Source organism: Chinchilla lanigera, unplaced genomic scaffold, assembly GCF_000276665.1.
Source record: "Chinchilla lanigera isolate Chin_1 unplaced genomic scaffold, ChiLan1.0 scaffold00122, whole genome shotgun sequence".
Taxonomy (NCBI): domain Eukaryota; kingdom Metazoa; phylum Chordata; class Mammalia; order Rodentia; family Chinchillidae; genus Chinchilla; species Chinchilla lanigera.
Window position 1 is genome coordinate 2,041,654 of NW_004955523.1, and position 16,751 is coordinate 2,058,404.

Sequence of the window (16,751 nt, forward strand, 5' to 3'; positions counted from 1 at the left end):
AGAACGCTCTCCTTGGGAGTGCGGCCTTGTGTTCATTCTCTAAGTAAGGGCAGACTAGGTGGCTTAAATCTGTCCAGAAGATTTTGAGAAATGCTGTTTAGTTGTTTGATGAGGACTCGGTCCTCTTAATTGTTCTGTTTTTGTTTGTGGTGCTGGCTCAAACCCAGGGCCTCACACGTGCCAAGCAGGCCCTCTGCCACCGGGCTGCACCCTCAGCCGAACTGAGTAGTTCTTTAATTTTTCTTTTAACTAGAAACATCTTTTTTATGTAGGCAGTATATTATGTAATATACAAATGAACCCAAAAACGTATAAGAAGTACCCTTTTTTCCCGTTTTTTTCTTTTCCGTTAGCACGTGCTTGCAGTACACAGTGAGTACATTTCCTGTGGGGAGCTGCACACATGCGTAGTACATCTTAGTTTTCTTCACCCTCCGCTCCCCGCCATCTCTTGGTCCCCTTCCATTTTGCAAAAAATCTTAACTAGAATCTTTTGGGATTCCAGATAGGTAGTACTTAACCATCCAGTTTCAAAACTAATTTTTGATTGAGTGGATTTTTTTGTTACTTTAACTTTTTACTTTTTTAACCGAGAAGATTATTAATTATAAGCGTGTTTGTTTGAGGCATAGGACTATTTAGATACAATTTAATGAGTTTTTGTGTCATCAGAAATAGGAACTAAATTGCCAGTTTTTAAACATTTTGTTTTGCTTTTAAATTTCGCAATCAAACCCAGGACCTTGGGCATCCTAGGCAGGTACCCTCCCACTGAGCCACACCTCCAGCCCCTTTTTACTCTTCATTTCCATTTTAAAATTATACATAGACCTAGAACTGTATTTGGCACATCGTAGCTAATCAGAAGCTCTTTCTGGAACACATAGTGTTGGGTCTGGTACTCAGTATGAGGTCAGATTAAATCCTAAAGTACTACAATTGTCAAATCTTATGTATAATTTTTAAAGTTTAGAAAACCATTTTACATATCTCTATAGATCTTATTTCCCTGTGGTCTTGTATGACTAAAAAAGATAGACAGATAATAGATAGGATTATAGGTAGACGTATAGATATGTATGGATGATTGCTTTTTTGGACATACTTAAACTTTTGAACTTTGAGGGGAAATTGACCACTTCTGAGCTGTCATTAAGAAGTTACTTAAAAACTGGCAGACAAAACCTATCCCGGAGAAGAGACTGGGATCACGTGTATATATATCCTTGTACATACATCTCTGCACGGCAGACATGTATTACTAAAAATGCAGCTGAGTTGTTGGAGGATGGGGTAGACTTCCTGTTTATTGTGCTCAATGAAACTTCACCTTCTAGAAATACCCTTTCTTGTGCTATACTGAGAGCCTTGAAGCAAGCTGGAAGTCTCCAGGGTGTCGTTCTTCTGGGATAATTCTAGATTCATAGGTTATAATTTTGGTCTTCTCTCACATTTTTACTATGTAGAAATATCTAGGTGTCATTTTCCCCCCTTGCCCTAACGTTCTTCTAACAAAAATCCCTGAGGATCTACAGTGTGCTGTGTGAGTTACTAAAATTGTGCCAACTGCTGTGTCTCCGGAGGTCTTTATTGGCTTGATTTTAATCATAAAGCTTCCTTTTAAAATTTCTTAAAGGAAGCAAATATAAGGGTGCATAAGCCTACAGAAATAGAACACCTTTGGAATTAACTTGAATGTCGAAGTTTTAAAATTTAAAGAATTATACAGTTAAGTAGCAAACCAAATATTTTAAACTTATATGAATGACCTTTATAAACGTTTAACATTTCTAGTAATTTTTAAATTTGTGGAGAATTGAGGAAAAAAAAAATTTCCAAGTATAGCTGAGGGGAGTGGTTTTTTTCCCCCAAAGTGTAGTCCCTTAAAATTTAGAATTACTTTAACCTACCTGGAAGCCATATGCATATTTCATATTCTCAAATGAAAAATATGCCCTCACTAAATAAGATATGCTCCTAAGAGCATAAATATATTTTTAAAATTCTTACACTGTCTATACATAGTATTAGTTGTAGCTATTTTCAACACATTTCCTTTGTGACATAATTTCACTAATCAGCTACTACAGGATTTAGATTATATAAGATGAACGACAGAAGTGACTCTTGCCCATTTTTGTTACCTATGTGGCATAGTCACTTGCGGAGTGAGGAACATTGTTATTTATCAGTGGGCTTTGTAAATATTATTTCAAGCCTTTAGTTATCCTTGTTTTGCTCTGGTCCAAAATGCCCTTCCTTATAAAAGGTCATTTCTTCCCATCGTCTCTTAAGTGTCCCTCCCTCTGCCTTGGTTTTAGACTAGTTTCATTATACTGTCAGTTTCTAATATGTTGGGTTTTATTCACTATTTGATATATTTGTTTTAATGTATGTTCTTGTTTTAGCAGGTAAAAGAATCATAACTTAATTTTAAAAAAACATTAATATTCTCTAATAACTTTTTATGCATTTTGCATGTCAACTTTTTTCATTAACATCTGGGATCTAAGAAGAGGGTTCCATACTTAACAAGAGCTTTTCTAGGAGCTGTATTAAATATTAACAGATCTCCTTCCCTGCCCTTCCTATCCCTCAAGAATGGTGACTCTTTTAACTTTGGCTGCATCCTTGAAAGCTGTTGGTTACTCATGGTTTATTAAAACTAGGGCCACCAAACTTGGCAGCAGAAATAGCCTTAGTCTTACTGTCACAACTGCCCCAGTTATGTTATTATTCTTTAAGTTCAGAATATCTTGATGCTGTTTGTGACTTCTATTCATTAAGGGGAGAAAGAAGTTCCAGTATTTGGAAATATTGAATGAGTTTACAAATTGTCTCAGAGTCAAACTTCAAAACAGTTGTCTTTTCCTCGAGACTTATCCAAAAGTAAAAATTTGATAATTATAAAAAAGTAATGGCTTACCTACAGTTCATCCCAAGTAGGAAATGTAAAGTTAAGCTAGGCTGGGTAAGTTAGAGCCCATCTGCTTTTCATAAATTCTTCAGAGCTTAATTAGTGGCTGGCTTTTATAAACAGTGCTTTAAAATTGGTGGTAGAACCATAAATAACTATGCTTCTCTTTCTAGATAGTTTCAGAACTGCATGTTTTTAAGTGTTAGTGCACATCTCTTTATTTTAAAACAACAGCATTTAAAAAGAAAAGCTGGGTGTGATGGTGCCTGCCTTTAATCCCTTGCTTCCCTGGAGGTTGAGACAAGGTGATCACAAATTCAAGGCCAGCCTAGGCAATTTAAAGAGATCCTGCCTCATCCAGTGAGGTGGCACGTATCTGTAGTCCCAGCACTTGGGAGACTGAGGCAGGAGGATCACTGTCATTTCCAGGCCAGCCTGAGCTCCAAAGTGAGTTCAAAGCCAGCCTGAATGCATAATGAGACCCTGTCTCAAAAATACAAAAAAGAGAGAGAGAGAGAATGAGATTGAGATTGAGGAAGACAGCCTGTCTCAAAATTAAATAAAAAGGGTTGAATGTGTCTTAGCCAAGTCCACATGTCACTTGGGTGTAGAAATGCTTGCCTAGCGTGCATGAGGCCCTTGGTTAAATCCTCCTGCCAATGGGGGTAGAGGGTTTAGCAAGAAAACAAAACCCTGATTCTTAAACATTGTCTGTGGCCTGCAGACATGGTTTGGTTCTCAGATGTGTTTTCTCAGCTCCAGTGTAAATCTTAGCATTGTGTTTTTTATAGGTAATTTATTTTATGCCTGGAATAAAACATATCTGTTATTTCCCTGTGTATGCTGTGGAATTAGTCAGCACACAAATATAAATTAATAGTAATGCATAAGGAAATAGGAAGCCAGTGGTTAAGCTCTCCTTCAGTAGAATGGGCTTCTCTAGGGGACATCTTGAACTCAGTAACAGAAATGTTACAAGAACTGTTGACACATGCTCACAATTTAACTTTGTGTGCTGCACCTTCACTTGGTGGGGGGGGGTTGGACCTAGGACCTCGCACATGCTAGGTCAGAGCTTCCCCACTGCAGTCCTTTCCCAGACCTCTTGCAGTTTTTACGTGATTGTGTAGTCATTTGAATTTTAGTTGATAACTAAACTTAGTCGGCCATGGTTGACCACTAATTTTTTTTTGTTTTGTTTTGTTGTTTTGTTTTTCTCCAGTACTGGGAACCGAACTCAGGACCCTGCGCTTGCCAGGCAGGCGCTTTGCCGCTGAGCTAAATCCCCAGCCCTGACCACTAATTTTTTAAAAAATTATTTTTAAAGAGAAGCTTCTTACACGTTGCTCAGGCTTGCCCTGGAGCGTCAGACGCAGGTGACTTTCCTGCTTTACCTTCCTAGTAGCTGGGCTGTAGGCACTCGCCATTGCACCTGACCGCCGCTGATGTTAAGTTGAGAAGTGTGTGTGGAGCCAGTCTTCTGTTTATTCCTCACGGCTGTGAATTTCAAATGCAGATCATACCCAACAGTGCACCCGAGTCTTTTCTCTGCTGCCAAATTTGGATAATCTCTGTTTTAAAAGTAAATAGAGATTACTAAATCAGTTGCATGAATACAGGTTCTGACTTCTTCTCTTTCCATGGATTCCTAGGCCACACATTGTGTTTCCCTGCATTTTCATGCACCGCCCTTCCTCCTTGTCACTCCTGGTATGGATAACTCTTTAAACCCTCACTCCCTACCTTTTCCCACTCTGCCGTTCCCTACTTCTGTGTGTGCTTATTGATGTGAACCCTGGGACACTTAGCCCATACAATAATAGCACTCGACTTGTCCCCCTGTTCCTCCAGGAAAGGAAGTTCTTCAAAGGCTTCTTTGGAAAAGTAAGTTTGATGCCATGTTCATGCTTGCTGTATAAGGAGTTACACCCCTAGTATAGCACTGACATACTTTTAAAAAAGTATAGTTTTGGCTTCTTTATAAAACAGGAATTGATTTGACTGTATATAGAAATTAATGAATCAGATAGTTGCTATTTATGTTATTACCTATGTATCTTTGATACTAAATCTAATGATTTCTAGGAGAATCCAATAATGAATCAAAAGTTCAAAGGACTATCTCTTCAGCACTAGGTATTAAATTTTATTTGATCTTGCAAAATTGTTTGTGTTAGCTGTATTTTAACTGGTAGATTTTACTTATTGTCCAATATTGATAGAGAAATGGGAAGAAATATTAAATTCAAGTAAAAATTTAAGATACCCCAAGTGTAGCACTCAATGTTATTACTTTTCCCATCTCAGTTAAATTTGAGGTGAATCAGTGAAAGTATATGAACTTACATTCGAGGATCCTTCTGATTTTTAACCTAAATTGCTAATCTAAGAAAATCTTAATATTAGTCTACCAAGTATCTGTCACATGGAAGGTTGTTTATGTAAATGCTTTCCTAATAAAAATTGCTTAATGTTCAAATATCCTTAAAATTAAGGGAATGAGGGCCAGGGATATAGCTCAGTGGTAGAGTGCTTGTCTAACATGCACAAAACCCTGGGTTAAATCCCCAGCATATCCCGCCCCCCCCCAAAAAAAAAGAAGGAAAGAAAAAAGAAATGCTTAGGATGGCAGTACCCAAACAGGTAAATACATTTTTGTTTCCAAGTTTATCATTTTGTAGTTTTGAATAAGTGCTACAAAGTAATCTCACCGGGAATGTGCTTTTACGTGAAAAACTTTAATTTGAAGCCTTTCGGTGTTTTCGGTTGCCATCAATTTACCCTCACGCTAGTCTGCAAGAAATAGGCTGGCGCAGAAAGAGGCTTGATTTGAGTGTGCTGGGTCAGCTGTAGAACATAGAGAACCTCATAAAGTAGCACAAGACAGGGTTTCTCCCGTGGCTGTGGCGCCCCGCACCTAGAAGGAAGGAGAAGTGCAAATTCAGCCCAGGCTGGGCACCTTAGTGACTTACGAGGTGCTGTTTCAGAGGTTCAATCCACAGTAACAAGGAGAGAAAATAAATTTTTATCTAGAAATGGTTACATGGGTAAGGTGATAGCCTTAGCCCTGATTGTGAGTGTATGAATCGTGGCCAGGATTCTTCGCTTCCTCTTGTCCGTTAGTCACCGCCTGCGTCCGTCCTCCATGGGCAGCGTTTCCAGAAACTAGCTGTAGGGAACAACCAGCCTGGTCTGTTAGAGAATTGTGTTAGAAACATCTTAAAAGGGAGAGAAAAATGAGGGCCTCAGAAAAGTTTTTCCAAACTGGCTACATAAAACTGTTCGTTGCCTTAGGAAAGCCAGTAGTGACTCAGCTTTTTAGAGATTATACAAGTGGCTTTGCCAGGTTTCGTACTCTATAACCCCAGCGCTCAGGAGGCTGAGGCAGGGGCATCAGTGCAAATTCAGGGCCAGGCTGGGCTACGCTGTGAGTTCAAGGCCAGCCTGAACTACATAGTGAGACCCTGTCTCAAAATAAAGTGGCTTCATTAATGTAAAGTGATCATACTAAGCAAATGCTTTATTACCGGGTATTACATGGCATTTCACGTTTGAAAAGGATTTACAATTTTAACATATTTGAGAAACCCTATGACCTGAGTAATCTGTATTCTCACTTTATGAGGGAACTGACTCAGCATAGAAGATAAAATGTTCTTATGTTACTCTATTAGGTCCCTTTTAAAAGCTGTTTACGGGGCTGGGGATTTAGCTCAGCGGCAAAAGCGCCTGCCTGGCAAGCGCAAGGTCGTGAGTTCGGTTCCCAGTACCGGAGAAAAACCAAAACCAAAAAAATAAAAAAATAAAAAAATAAAAGCTGTTTACTTGTAGGTAGATCAAGCTTTATAGTTTATGATATGCTTTGTTCTACTTTCTGATTTACTGCTTACAACAGCTCAGTGAATTAGACAGTGGTTCATAACAATGCATTTTACAAAAGAATAAACAAGCTCAAAAAGGTCATCCAGCTAGGAGTAAATGGCAGCACTTACCCCAAAATCTGGCCTTTCTGAAACTTGGTGCAAGGTTCTTTCACCTACCCCATGTTGCCGTTCTTTCGTTCAGAAGTGCTGACCTCTGCTGAGGTATGCCTTAGTTAGAGCAAGCGGAGAAACCGCTGGCAGAAAGGATGCCGGACAACTCCAGGACCTGGACACTTCCTAAACATACGCTGTGTGGGCGGCAGCGTTTACAAATTTGAACTAGTTGCAGATACTTAAAAGTATTGAGGATTTCACATATAAAAACTAGAACATCTAAAGAATTAGAAAACTTAGTAAAACAGCATGCTTGCTGAGGGACACCAGCGGCTTAGCTGAGTATCAGCTGTGCCTCTGGGTTGCGTGTTCACCACAGTGCCTGCAACTTCCTGTTGTCCCTGCAACTTCCTGTTGTCCCTGCACTCACACCACTTCATTGTATCACCTGCCTGTAACACTGCAGGCGTTTGCGTTTGTGCGCCCCTCCCTGGGCGAGTATGTCAATCCTAATGGTATAAAAAATCGATAAAAATGTTACAGTTCTTGTTCTAGCAGATCCTGTTAAAGTATTGCCAATTTTTTTCAAGTTTGTATGCTTCTGTAATTATTAGACGGCACCACTAGAAATGGTTAGGTTTTAATGAATTCATGGTCAAAAAATAATGCATGGTTATACTATTTTTACCTAATACTCTCTTTTTTTTTTTTGTACCGGAAATTGAACTCAGGACCTTGCACTTGCCAAGCAGGCACTGTGCCACTGAGCTACCTCCCTGGCCCTTTACCTAATATTTAAGAGTAAAACATTTTGTGGTATTTGTGACCACTCTTAAATCAGTATATTTACATCTACATTCTACTTTAAATTTCCTTTTTTTTTTTTTTTTTTTTTTAATGCTTCTGTGACAAATTGTCCTTACTGTTTTTCTTCACTCTGGATCATTTTCTTAAAAGTAGAGGCATATCTGCTACCTTTTCTCTTTTCTTCCTTCCGTGTAAATTCCCATTACCCTCCTTGTATAAGTTTTATCTTCTCTAATATTTTACTAGATGGTTTTTTTTAGGATTTGGTTTATTATGACAAGCAGGGGAGTGAAAAGGCAAGATTTGTCCATACGCAACATAAACGAGAGGTCAGTTTTTTAAGAAAAGTGAACAGCCTTTTTTCTTAACCCGATTATTCTCTGGTTTTTAGATGACTATTTCATGCCTCCTTTTTCCTTAAACCCCCAGAGTTTCTTTCTTTGTTCTTTCTTTCAGCTTTCTTCCTACTTCACGAAGAACATTAAACCAATTAGAAGGGGGAAAAAACCAGTTAGAAGGAAACTCACATGTGTCGTCCGCCACATCCACTCAGCTACTCTGTGCCCATGTGCTCCATTTCCCTCCTATTCATAGGATGACCAATCTGTGGTCCACTCAGGAAAGTGTAGGTTGCCTATAATCCCAGCACTCTGGGAGGCTGAGACAGGAGGATCACAAGTTTAGGCCCAGCCTGGGCAATTTAGCAAGACCTTGTTTCAGATTTTAAAAATAAAAAAATTAATTTTTAAAGTTAGGGATGTAGCTCGGTACAAAGGTCCAATGTTTAGTCCCCCAGCACTGGAAAAAAGGGCTGGTAGGAAATATGCCTCACTGTTCCAAACTGAAAGCTACTATACTTTTAATAAAGCGGCCACTAGAGTGTCAGTCTCAAATCCTAAAGACAGCTGTGCTTCTATCCCTTCAGTGCATTGGGGAATACAGTGCTCACTGTATTTGCTCATTACTTCTTGATTCAGTTCAGAAATTCAAATACTAAATTATAGACTTCAAGGCTTTTCTCCTCAAGTTTAAAACAAAGCTGAAGCCACGTTCCCTGTGAAAGAAGTCTCTTGTTGGGTTAGCACAAGGCACGCTGTGTCTTGGTTGCCTGGCTGGTCGCTGTTATTCTGTAATGATTGGGTTATCTCTGTGTGTAGGTGTGACAGAAAGCCTGAGCAGCGGTTCTTTACACATTGGGTACCCTTGAAGACCTCTTTGGTTTGTAGCTGAAAGAACTTTGCACAGTGAAAATGCAAATCATTGTTGCCTAGAAAAAGTGACTTGCTCTGCGCCTCCGACCCAGTTGGTCTGTTTGATGCTGTTGCTTCCAAGTAGTCATAGTATGCCAGTCGTGCTTCCTTTGTCTCTCGCATCTCTGCGCTCTGGCTTACATTCGCACATCGGCTTAACCTCCTGCTCCTGTCTCTCGTAGGCCCAGCATAACTGTCTTGCCTTTAAAATATCACCTCTATTTATGCTGGTTAATTGCATGTTCTTATCTCTTAGTAGTCTTGGAAATAGAATTTTTAGTTTGGACGGAACCTAAGATGTGAGTCACACTAAAATAATAGCCAAAAATATATTTGTCAAAAGGAGGGGACAAAATTCAGGGACAGGATTTCATATAGGTGCAATTTTTCAATGTGATGAATTATCTTTCAAAACATAGTTAATGATAACTTTAGAGATCATAATATTGGCAGACTATGTTCCACTATTTGTTTTTTAAAATAAAGTTTTATTGGAACAAGGCCATGTCCATTTGTTTACCGATTTTCTGCATCTGCTTTTGTGCTATATTGATAGAGGTATTTGAGTAAAGATTGCATGGCTCTCAAAGGCCCAAATATTTGCTACCTGGCCCTTCATAGAAAATGCTTGCCAGGGGCTGGGGATTTAGCTCAGCGGCAAAAGCGCCTGCCTGGCAAGCGCAAGGTCGTGAGTTCGGTTCCCGGTACCGGAGAAAAAGCAAAAAAAAAAAAAAAAGAAAATTCTTGCCAGAGCCAGGCTTGGTGGTGCTCACCTGTAATCCCAGCACTTGGGAGGCTGAGGCAGGTGAGTCACCGTGAGTTTGAGGCCAACCTGGGTTCCATAGTGAGTTCAAGGCCAGCCTGAACTGCATAGTGAGACCCTGTCTCTGAAAACAAAACAAAACAAAACAAAACAAAAAAAACCAACCTTGCCAGTCTTTGATATAAAAAATTCAAAAATTCGTTCCTCCAACTCATTTCTCCCAGGATAACATCAATATATAGAATTAAAGCAATGGAAGAATCTTTCAGCCTCTGAAGAATATCACTGACTTATTATCTTCATCTTTTTTGAATTCATTTTTTTAAAATGTTTCAACAACAAGAACAAAAAATACCCTGGAGATAGGTAGGTAGATAGCAGTCCTATATTGCAATGGATTATTTCAATTGGCCTTTTACTATGGGCAGCTTTTACATTTAGAAGAAAATAATCTTACAGTATGCTTACTCTTAGTGTGTGTATCCATTTCGTGTGCTTTCAACAGTGTTTTAATGATAAGACATGTAGATTTCTTCTACTCATTGTACAGTTTTCCAGTTGAATAGTTTGTAATAGATCAAACAGCTGCTCTCATTTTCTCCAAGGTCAGCCTGCTCACTTGTGCCTTTGGTTTATATTCTCCCATAATAAAAAGAATTTATGGCAGATGTTACTTCTTAAAATTTTAGATAGGATACTTAGAGAGTAGACTGGTTACTTGGAAGTGATACCTTCACTTGTCATTTTTCACATACAGGTTAGTTTAATCCTTCTCAGATTTCACTAGTGTAAATCTAAGTTACTAAGCTTCTGTCCACGTAAGACTCATTTTCTTTCTTTGAAGAAAGCAATGTTATCTTTATTTTGAAACTTTTGCACAGCATTAGCTCTAGTCAGTGTGAATTCCATCTGTACCTTTGAAATTATTAAAGTGGAACATGTTAGAACAGTGTGTCTCACATCTGCTTTAACACAGCCACGTTTTTATTAGTGCTAGGGTATGCAGTCTTTTTTTAAAGGGTATTTGTGCCACTACAGTGTATGTCAGTTTACATTTCATACTTTCATCTTTTCTTTTTTAGCTCTGTTAGCTAACTTCGATCTGACTTCCTGGGATTCCTGGTTTAAGGGGATGCAAAAGCAACACTCATCTCTTGTCTTTTTTCTTAAATATATATTATCAGAATGAAAGACTCTAACGTTCTCAGTACTGTAGAACTGTTGCTATTATAGAGTTTGTGAGAGAAAATCTAGACTTAACTTCAGCTACAGATATCTTTGAGTCTTAATATCTCAATACCTGCCTGAAGAAGTACCTATGCCAGAACTGGCACCGAAATGTATGAATAAATACTAAAAGAGTATCTGTTTTCTGCCCGTTTAGAGACATTAGAGGACATGGAATATGACATGCAATTCCTCATTCTGATACATTAGTATAATACCCTGAAAGTTTTCATAAATCATATCTCAAAAGGCCCAGTTGTTTTTATAACAATATAATTGGGCCAAGAAAATACTACATTTCTCTGAATACTGTAAGGAAACTAACAGAGAACACTTTCATTCTAAAATGACCTACTTTTTCCCCCTTCAGTCTTCCAGGCTTTCTTGTTTTTTTGTTTTGTTTTGTTTTGTTTTGTTTTGTTTTGTTTTGTTTTGTTTTGAGACAGGGTCTCAGTGTGCAGTTCAGGCTGGCTTTGAGCTCACTTTGTAGCCCAGGCTGGTCTCAAACCCACAATGATCCTCCTGCCTCAGCCTCCTGTGCGGGGATTACAGGCGTGTACCACCACACCCGGCCAGTCTTGCAACCTTGAAACAGTCCTTCTGTTGCCTTAGGTGCTAAATATTCCAGACTGTAATTACACAATGTGCAGATGGATAGAACTGCAAATTTAAATATCTTACACAGGATTGTCAGTGTCATCTGGCAATCTTCTGTGTCATTGTCTTTTATACCCTGCAACAAATAGTTAACAAATTTCTTTTTTTCAATAAATATTTCTTAAACTCTTGTTACACGCATTGTTCAAGCTCAGAGATAGAGCAGTGAACGGTACAGTAGATGGAAAACCCTGCCCTCACGGAGCCTGTCTCCAGCAAAGTACGAAGTGTTGCTCAGATATTGGTTACATATGAGGTCAGTGGGGGTGACGTGGCCCATTTTGCCTGGAACAGCCCCAGTGAGATACCTGTTTGTAGGTTTTACTTTTTACTGTTTTACTGTTGTAGGGTATATGTAACCCCTCTTTTATTTTAAAAGGGATCCTTCTAAAAGAGAGGAGAGGGCCAGGGATTTAGCTCAGTGGTGCAGCACCTGCCCGCCAAACATTAGATTCCTGGTACCCTCCTGCAAAAGGGAGGATAAAGTATATGACCAGCCTAGTTCTAAACCTTTTACATACATTAACCCCATGAGGTACATGAGGTTATTAACATCATTATACAGATACAGAAACTAAAGCATAGAGAAGGGAAGTAACTTGCCCTTCGTCAGACAAGTTCCAGAGCCAAAATCAAACCCCTTCCTCCCTCCCACTCTCCCTCTTTCTCTCAGGCTGGTCTCACAGAATTCCTGGGTTCAGGTAATCCTCCTGCCTCCCCCTCCTGGGGTTGCAAGTGAGTGCCGCTGCACCTGCTTCTCACTTTCTTCCTCCCTCCCGTCCAGAGGAAAGAACACCCCTGTCAAAAAGTTGTACTCTAGCTTCACCCCATCCTGCCTCGCTAGAGACTTTATTCTGTGAAGTATTCTCTTCCTTTCCCTGGGCCTTCAGTCTGTGTCTTTCCTTTGGCTTTTACTGTTCAGCATGTGAATATGACCTGTGGTCATCATTATCGTCGAAAGTCGTTCTTTACAATTGGGGGGAGGTTCTTAAAAGTTTATCACCAGCAATATTATGATGAATAGCTATCAATGTATTACTCTATTTAAATTCCAGGTGCTATATACAGTCTCTAACCTTAAGTCTACAGATAGTTCACAGATGAAGAAGCGGAAGCTCAGAGGTCTATATTATTTGCTTAGATTTGGGATAGTGGCGCTGAATTGAGGCTTGTCTTACTTCAAAGCCTATTCTTTTTCTAATGTAATGTGCTAGTTCATCACAACCTTTACAGACTTCCGTGATCCTCTGCCTTCCCCTACTGCCCTATAGCTCTCCTGCTTTTTATAGAAAAACTTTTAAAAGAATATTCATAAGCCTCCATTTACTTCTCAACTCATTCAAATCTAAATCTCACTTCCACTTTTGTGTCATCCGCATCCTCCAGCGAGACAACTGGTAGGGTGTGTGTGTGTGTGTGTGTGTGTGTGTGTGTGTGTGTGAGGTTATTTTAAGAACTGGCTCAGTTGACTGTGGGGTTAGTGAGTCTGAAATCTGTAAGACATGTCCTTAGGCTGTGGAAACTCAGACCAGATTTCTGTGTTGCAGGCTTGAGAATTTCTTCTTCAGCTAGTTAGACAAGTCCTACCCATGAGAGCTAATCTCTTTCACTCAAGTCACTTGATTATAAATATTAACTATGTTGATGAAATACCTCCGCAGCAACCCTTAGACCAGTGTTTGGCCAGCGCCGGGGCAACAGCCCAGCCGTACTGACCTGCAGTTCACCGTAGCAACTTCCGTTGCCCTAACATGTCTTCTTTGCCAAATCCAGTGGGCACTTTTCACATCGTGGCTTTCTTGATCGTCAGATCACATTTGGTACTTCGAACCATTCATTACTTTTTAAAACCCTCTTCGATCAGTGATGTCTCGCAGATGAAAAATTCTGCCTTAGAATTCGCTTTTGAGTGTCAGGCCTGCGTATCCAGTTGTCTCTTCGTAGTCTCCGCCTGCGTGTTGCCCAGACACCTCAGGCTTTGCTGGAAACCCTGTTCTTCCCCTCTCAGACCTGCTGCTGCATCTCTCCTCTTCTTTGAGTGGGTGCCTTTTCCAGCCAGTTACCCAATCCAGGAAACCCAGGGAAATCCTGTTTTTCCTTCATATTTTCAAAAAATCATCTCATTTCCTTGCCTTTCTCAGCCAAGAGAACTCAACCCTCATTTTCTCACCCCTGGAATTCTATCCTCGTTGCCCTAGTGAATCCCTTTCTAGCTCCTATACACCGCTGTCAAGGTGATGTTTGAGCGGGGTGTGGTGGCGCATGGCTGTACCCTCAGCAGTCTGGAGACTGAGGCAAGAGGATCACAAGCTCTAGCCCAGCCTGAGCAACTTCATAATGTAGGGAGACGCTGGCTCAGAAAAAAGCAGGGGGATAGCTGAGTACAGAGATCCTACATTTAATCCCCAGTACCACTAGGAAAGAAAAGAGAAAAGGAGAACCTGGGAACAGGGATGTGACGCAGTGACTGTAGTGACGTATGTTTGTGTAGCGTACAAGAAGCCCTGGGCTAGATCCCAATAACCAAAGAAAAGCGGATCTGTTTCACTGTGTTGAAATTCCCTCAGTAGCTTCTAACTGCCCTTAGAGTTAAGAGGCAAACAAGGCCCCCGTGACTACGTGTTTCCCACTACTCTCCTCTTCCCGCACACCAGTCGCCCAGCCTGCTTTCAAGCCATACTGAAACACGCACAGAGCCCCAGAGTTCCGCATTGTCTCTGCAACACATGCTGTTTCGTCCTTGCGTATTCACTACCTGTGTTACTCCCTGGCTCCCTACTCCCCTGCCCCACGTCCTAGGCATCAAGAATTATTTCAGGATCTAGTTCAGTCATCTTGGTATAGCCATCCCCAGTTCCACAGATAGGTTTGATTGTCCCTCCTTTCTGGTGTTACTGTAATTGTTTTCAGCTCTACTCTAGCACCAGTTCTTGTATAATTTATTTTCTATTTATCTCAGTGTTACCTTTTGGTGGACTATGAGCTCTTCGAGTATTTCCACTGGCAAACAAGTTATGAGCACTTGTCCGCCATGTGGTGCTGGTGGTGATGGCAGAGATGATGCGCCCGTGTGGGTTGTTCATTTAAATAAGACCATGCCTCCCACAGTAAGCATCTCTAGGCCTGGACACTTGTAGACCATGGTAGACAGTCAGTTAGTTTCACCTATCCATTCTGGAGGCGTCTCCAAACTCAGCATCAGGTTCCTTTGATTTACACTTTTATGGTAATCTGATACTCATTCTCAGCCTTTGTTCTGTTGGTTTTATTGTGTTTATATCCTTGGAGCAGTTAAGAAGAAAGGATGTTGTTAAGTTTTACTGTTCTATTCCATCACAGAAAAAAAAACCAGCTTGTTCTCATGTGATTCTTCTACGCCGAAGAGTCTTTTTCTCAGCCAGTTAAAGAGAAAATTCATGTTAGACAGTTTTCTCTACTCTTAAAAACCTTCCTATATCCCCGAAGCATCTCCATGCACTTAATGTCAAATTAAAAACAAAACGCATTTTATAGTAATCTTGAGAGGTAAAAGAGTGGCTTTTAAGCATTGTTAATAGAACAATGAAGAATTCTTGGCTTTTTTAACTTGAAACTTTTGGGTAACCAAGGGTCCTGCTACACACACTGGTGTCAGGATAGAATGGTCAGCATCTCAGTTCAGACTCAGCTGTTACTTCATATGCTAAAGACAGTGTAGAAGCTACTTGTGGTGTAACTCCTTATGTATTTAATACTTACCTGACTCTTGGTTGTCTTGGTGGATTTTTTTCAATGGGTGAAGAATCTGCTTACGAATTCTTCGCCCTTTATGGAATGTAATACTTGGTTTTGATTCCATCTGTTCCTTCCCCCTTACTTCCTGTTGTTTGGCACTGTGTTCCTAAAATAATGGCTTTGGCTGGTTTTCCCTGAATGTGTCTGCAGTTGGTTTGAGTACCTGGCTTTGGGCCCCCCTCCTGAACTTGGACTTCATCTGTACTTGTGATTTTGCAAGGCAGAAGTCAGGTTTTCTGTGGGCGATTACCTTTGTTTAATATTGTATATGTGTGTCTCCCCCACCCCTCCTTTTCTGGTTTCTCTTAAAAGACTGGAAAGAAAGCAGTGAAGGCGGTCCTGTGGGTGTCAGCAGATGGACTCCGAGTTGTGGATGAGAAAACTAAGGTAAGATTTTATAAGCTTAAATGTGACTGCTCATATGATTTTTTTATCTCTAATGATTAAATATAATGCCATTAACCTGTTTAAGTGACTTTATATCCTACTTTGTCCAAAGTGCAATCTTTCAGGAGACTGATACGCAGGATGCCAAATTGGTTACTCATTCACCACATGAAAATAGAGTTTCCTCAGTACTTAGTTCTGTGTAGCGTAGCATGCTTAAGGTTCTAAGGGTTAACACTTAATGCTAAAATCTGAGTTCTATTTTTGTTCTTTTTTTTTTTTTTTTGTATCAGGAATCAAACTCAGGACCTTGCGCTTACCAGGCAGGCGCTTGTGCCACTGAGCTATATCCCTGGTGCATTTTTGTTCTTATATATTTGAAAAAGTTTCACCCCCACAAATGTAAGAGATGATGCATCCTTTTCCATAGGTAAAAACTTGTAAAAGATGACAAGTCACATCTGAAAATATTTATCTTACTTTTAAGAAAACATTATTTTTGAAAGTGTTAGATGAACTAATTGACTTAGTATTTAATGGAAAACCCAGTTTAAATGAGATTTTAAGTGCTAGTGAATGGCTATTTGCTTAACATTTACTTAGGATCCAAACAGTGTTATTAAGCTACAGTATAAAACATCTAAACAATATCTTCTAGGTAGAGAAACTAATGGTAAATGACTGGAAATAGAGGCAAAGACTGTGCCTAGAAATTATGGTGCTATGTAAGTGCATTTATTCATTACTTAAAATTTTATAAGAGACCTGAAGTCAAAAAACTTTAGCAAGAAGAGACAGTTTTTTTAAAAATCCAAGTGTCACTGGACAGGGAGAAAGTTTGGCTGATAAAGATCAGGCAGCTTGCCTGATAAATTGTGAGTGTTCTTTTAAATATAGCTACCTAGGGGCTGGGGATTTAGCTCAGCGGCAAAGCGCCTGCCTGGCAAGCGCAAGGTCGTGAGTTCGGTTCCCGGTACCGGAGAAAAACCAAA

At 39.9% G+C, this 16,751-nt stretch overlaps 1 protein-coding gene across 3 annotated transcripts in view; it reads left to right on the forward strand.

The window, feature by feature from the left end:
- Numb (numb homolog (Drosophila)) overlaps positions 1–16,751 on the forward strand; it is a 50,386-nt gene that overhangs the window by 16,002 nt on the left and 17,633 nt on the right. For 2 of the 3 annotated variants that reach the window (XM_005409425.2, XM_013507160.1), the window contains exons 3-4: positions 4,769–4,801; positions 15,685–15,759. In XM_005409425.2, the coding sequence (XP_005409482.1) occupies positions 4,769–4,801; positions 15,685–15,759 (108 nt within the window). The remainder of the gene's footprint in view (positions 1–4,768; positions 4,802–15,684; positions 15,760–16,751) is intronic. The other variant, XM_013507159.1, reaches the window with a different exon arrangement.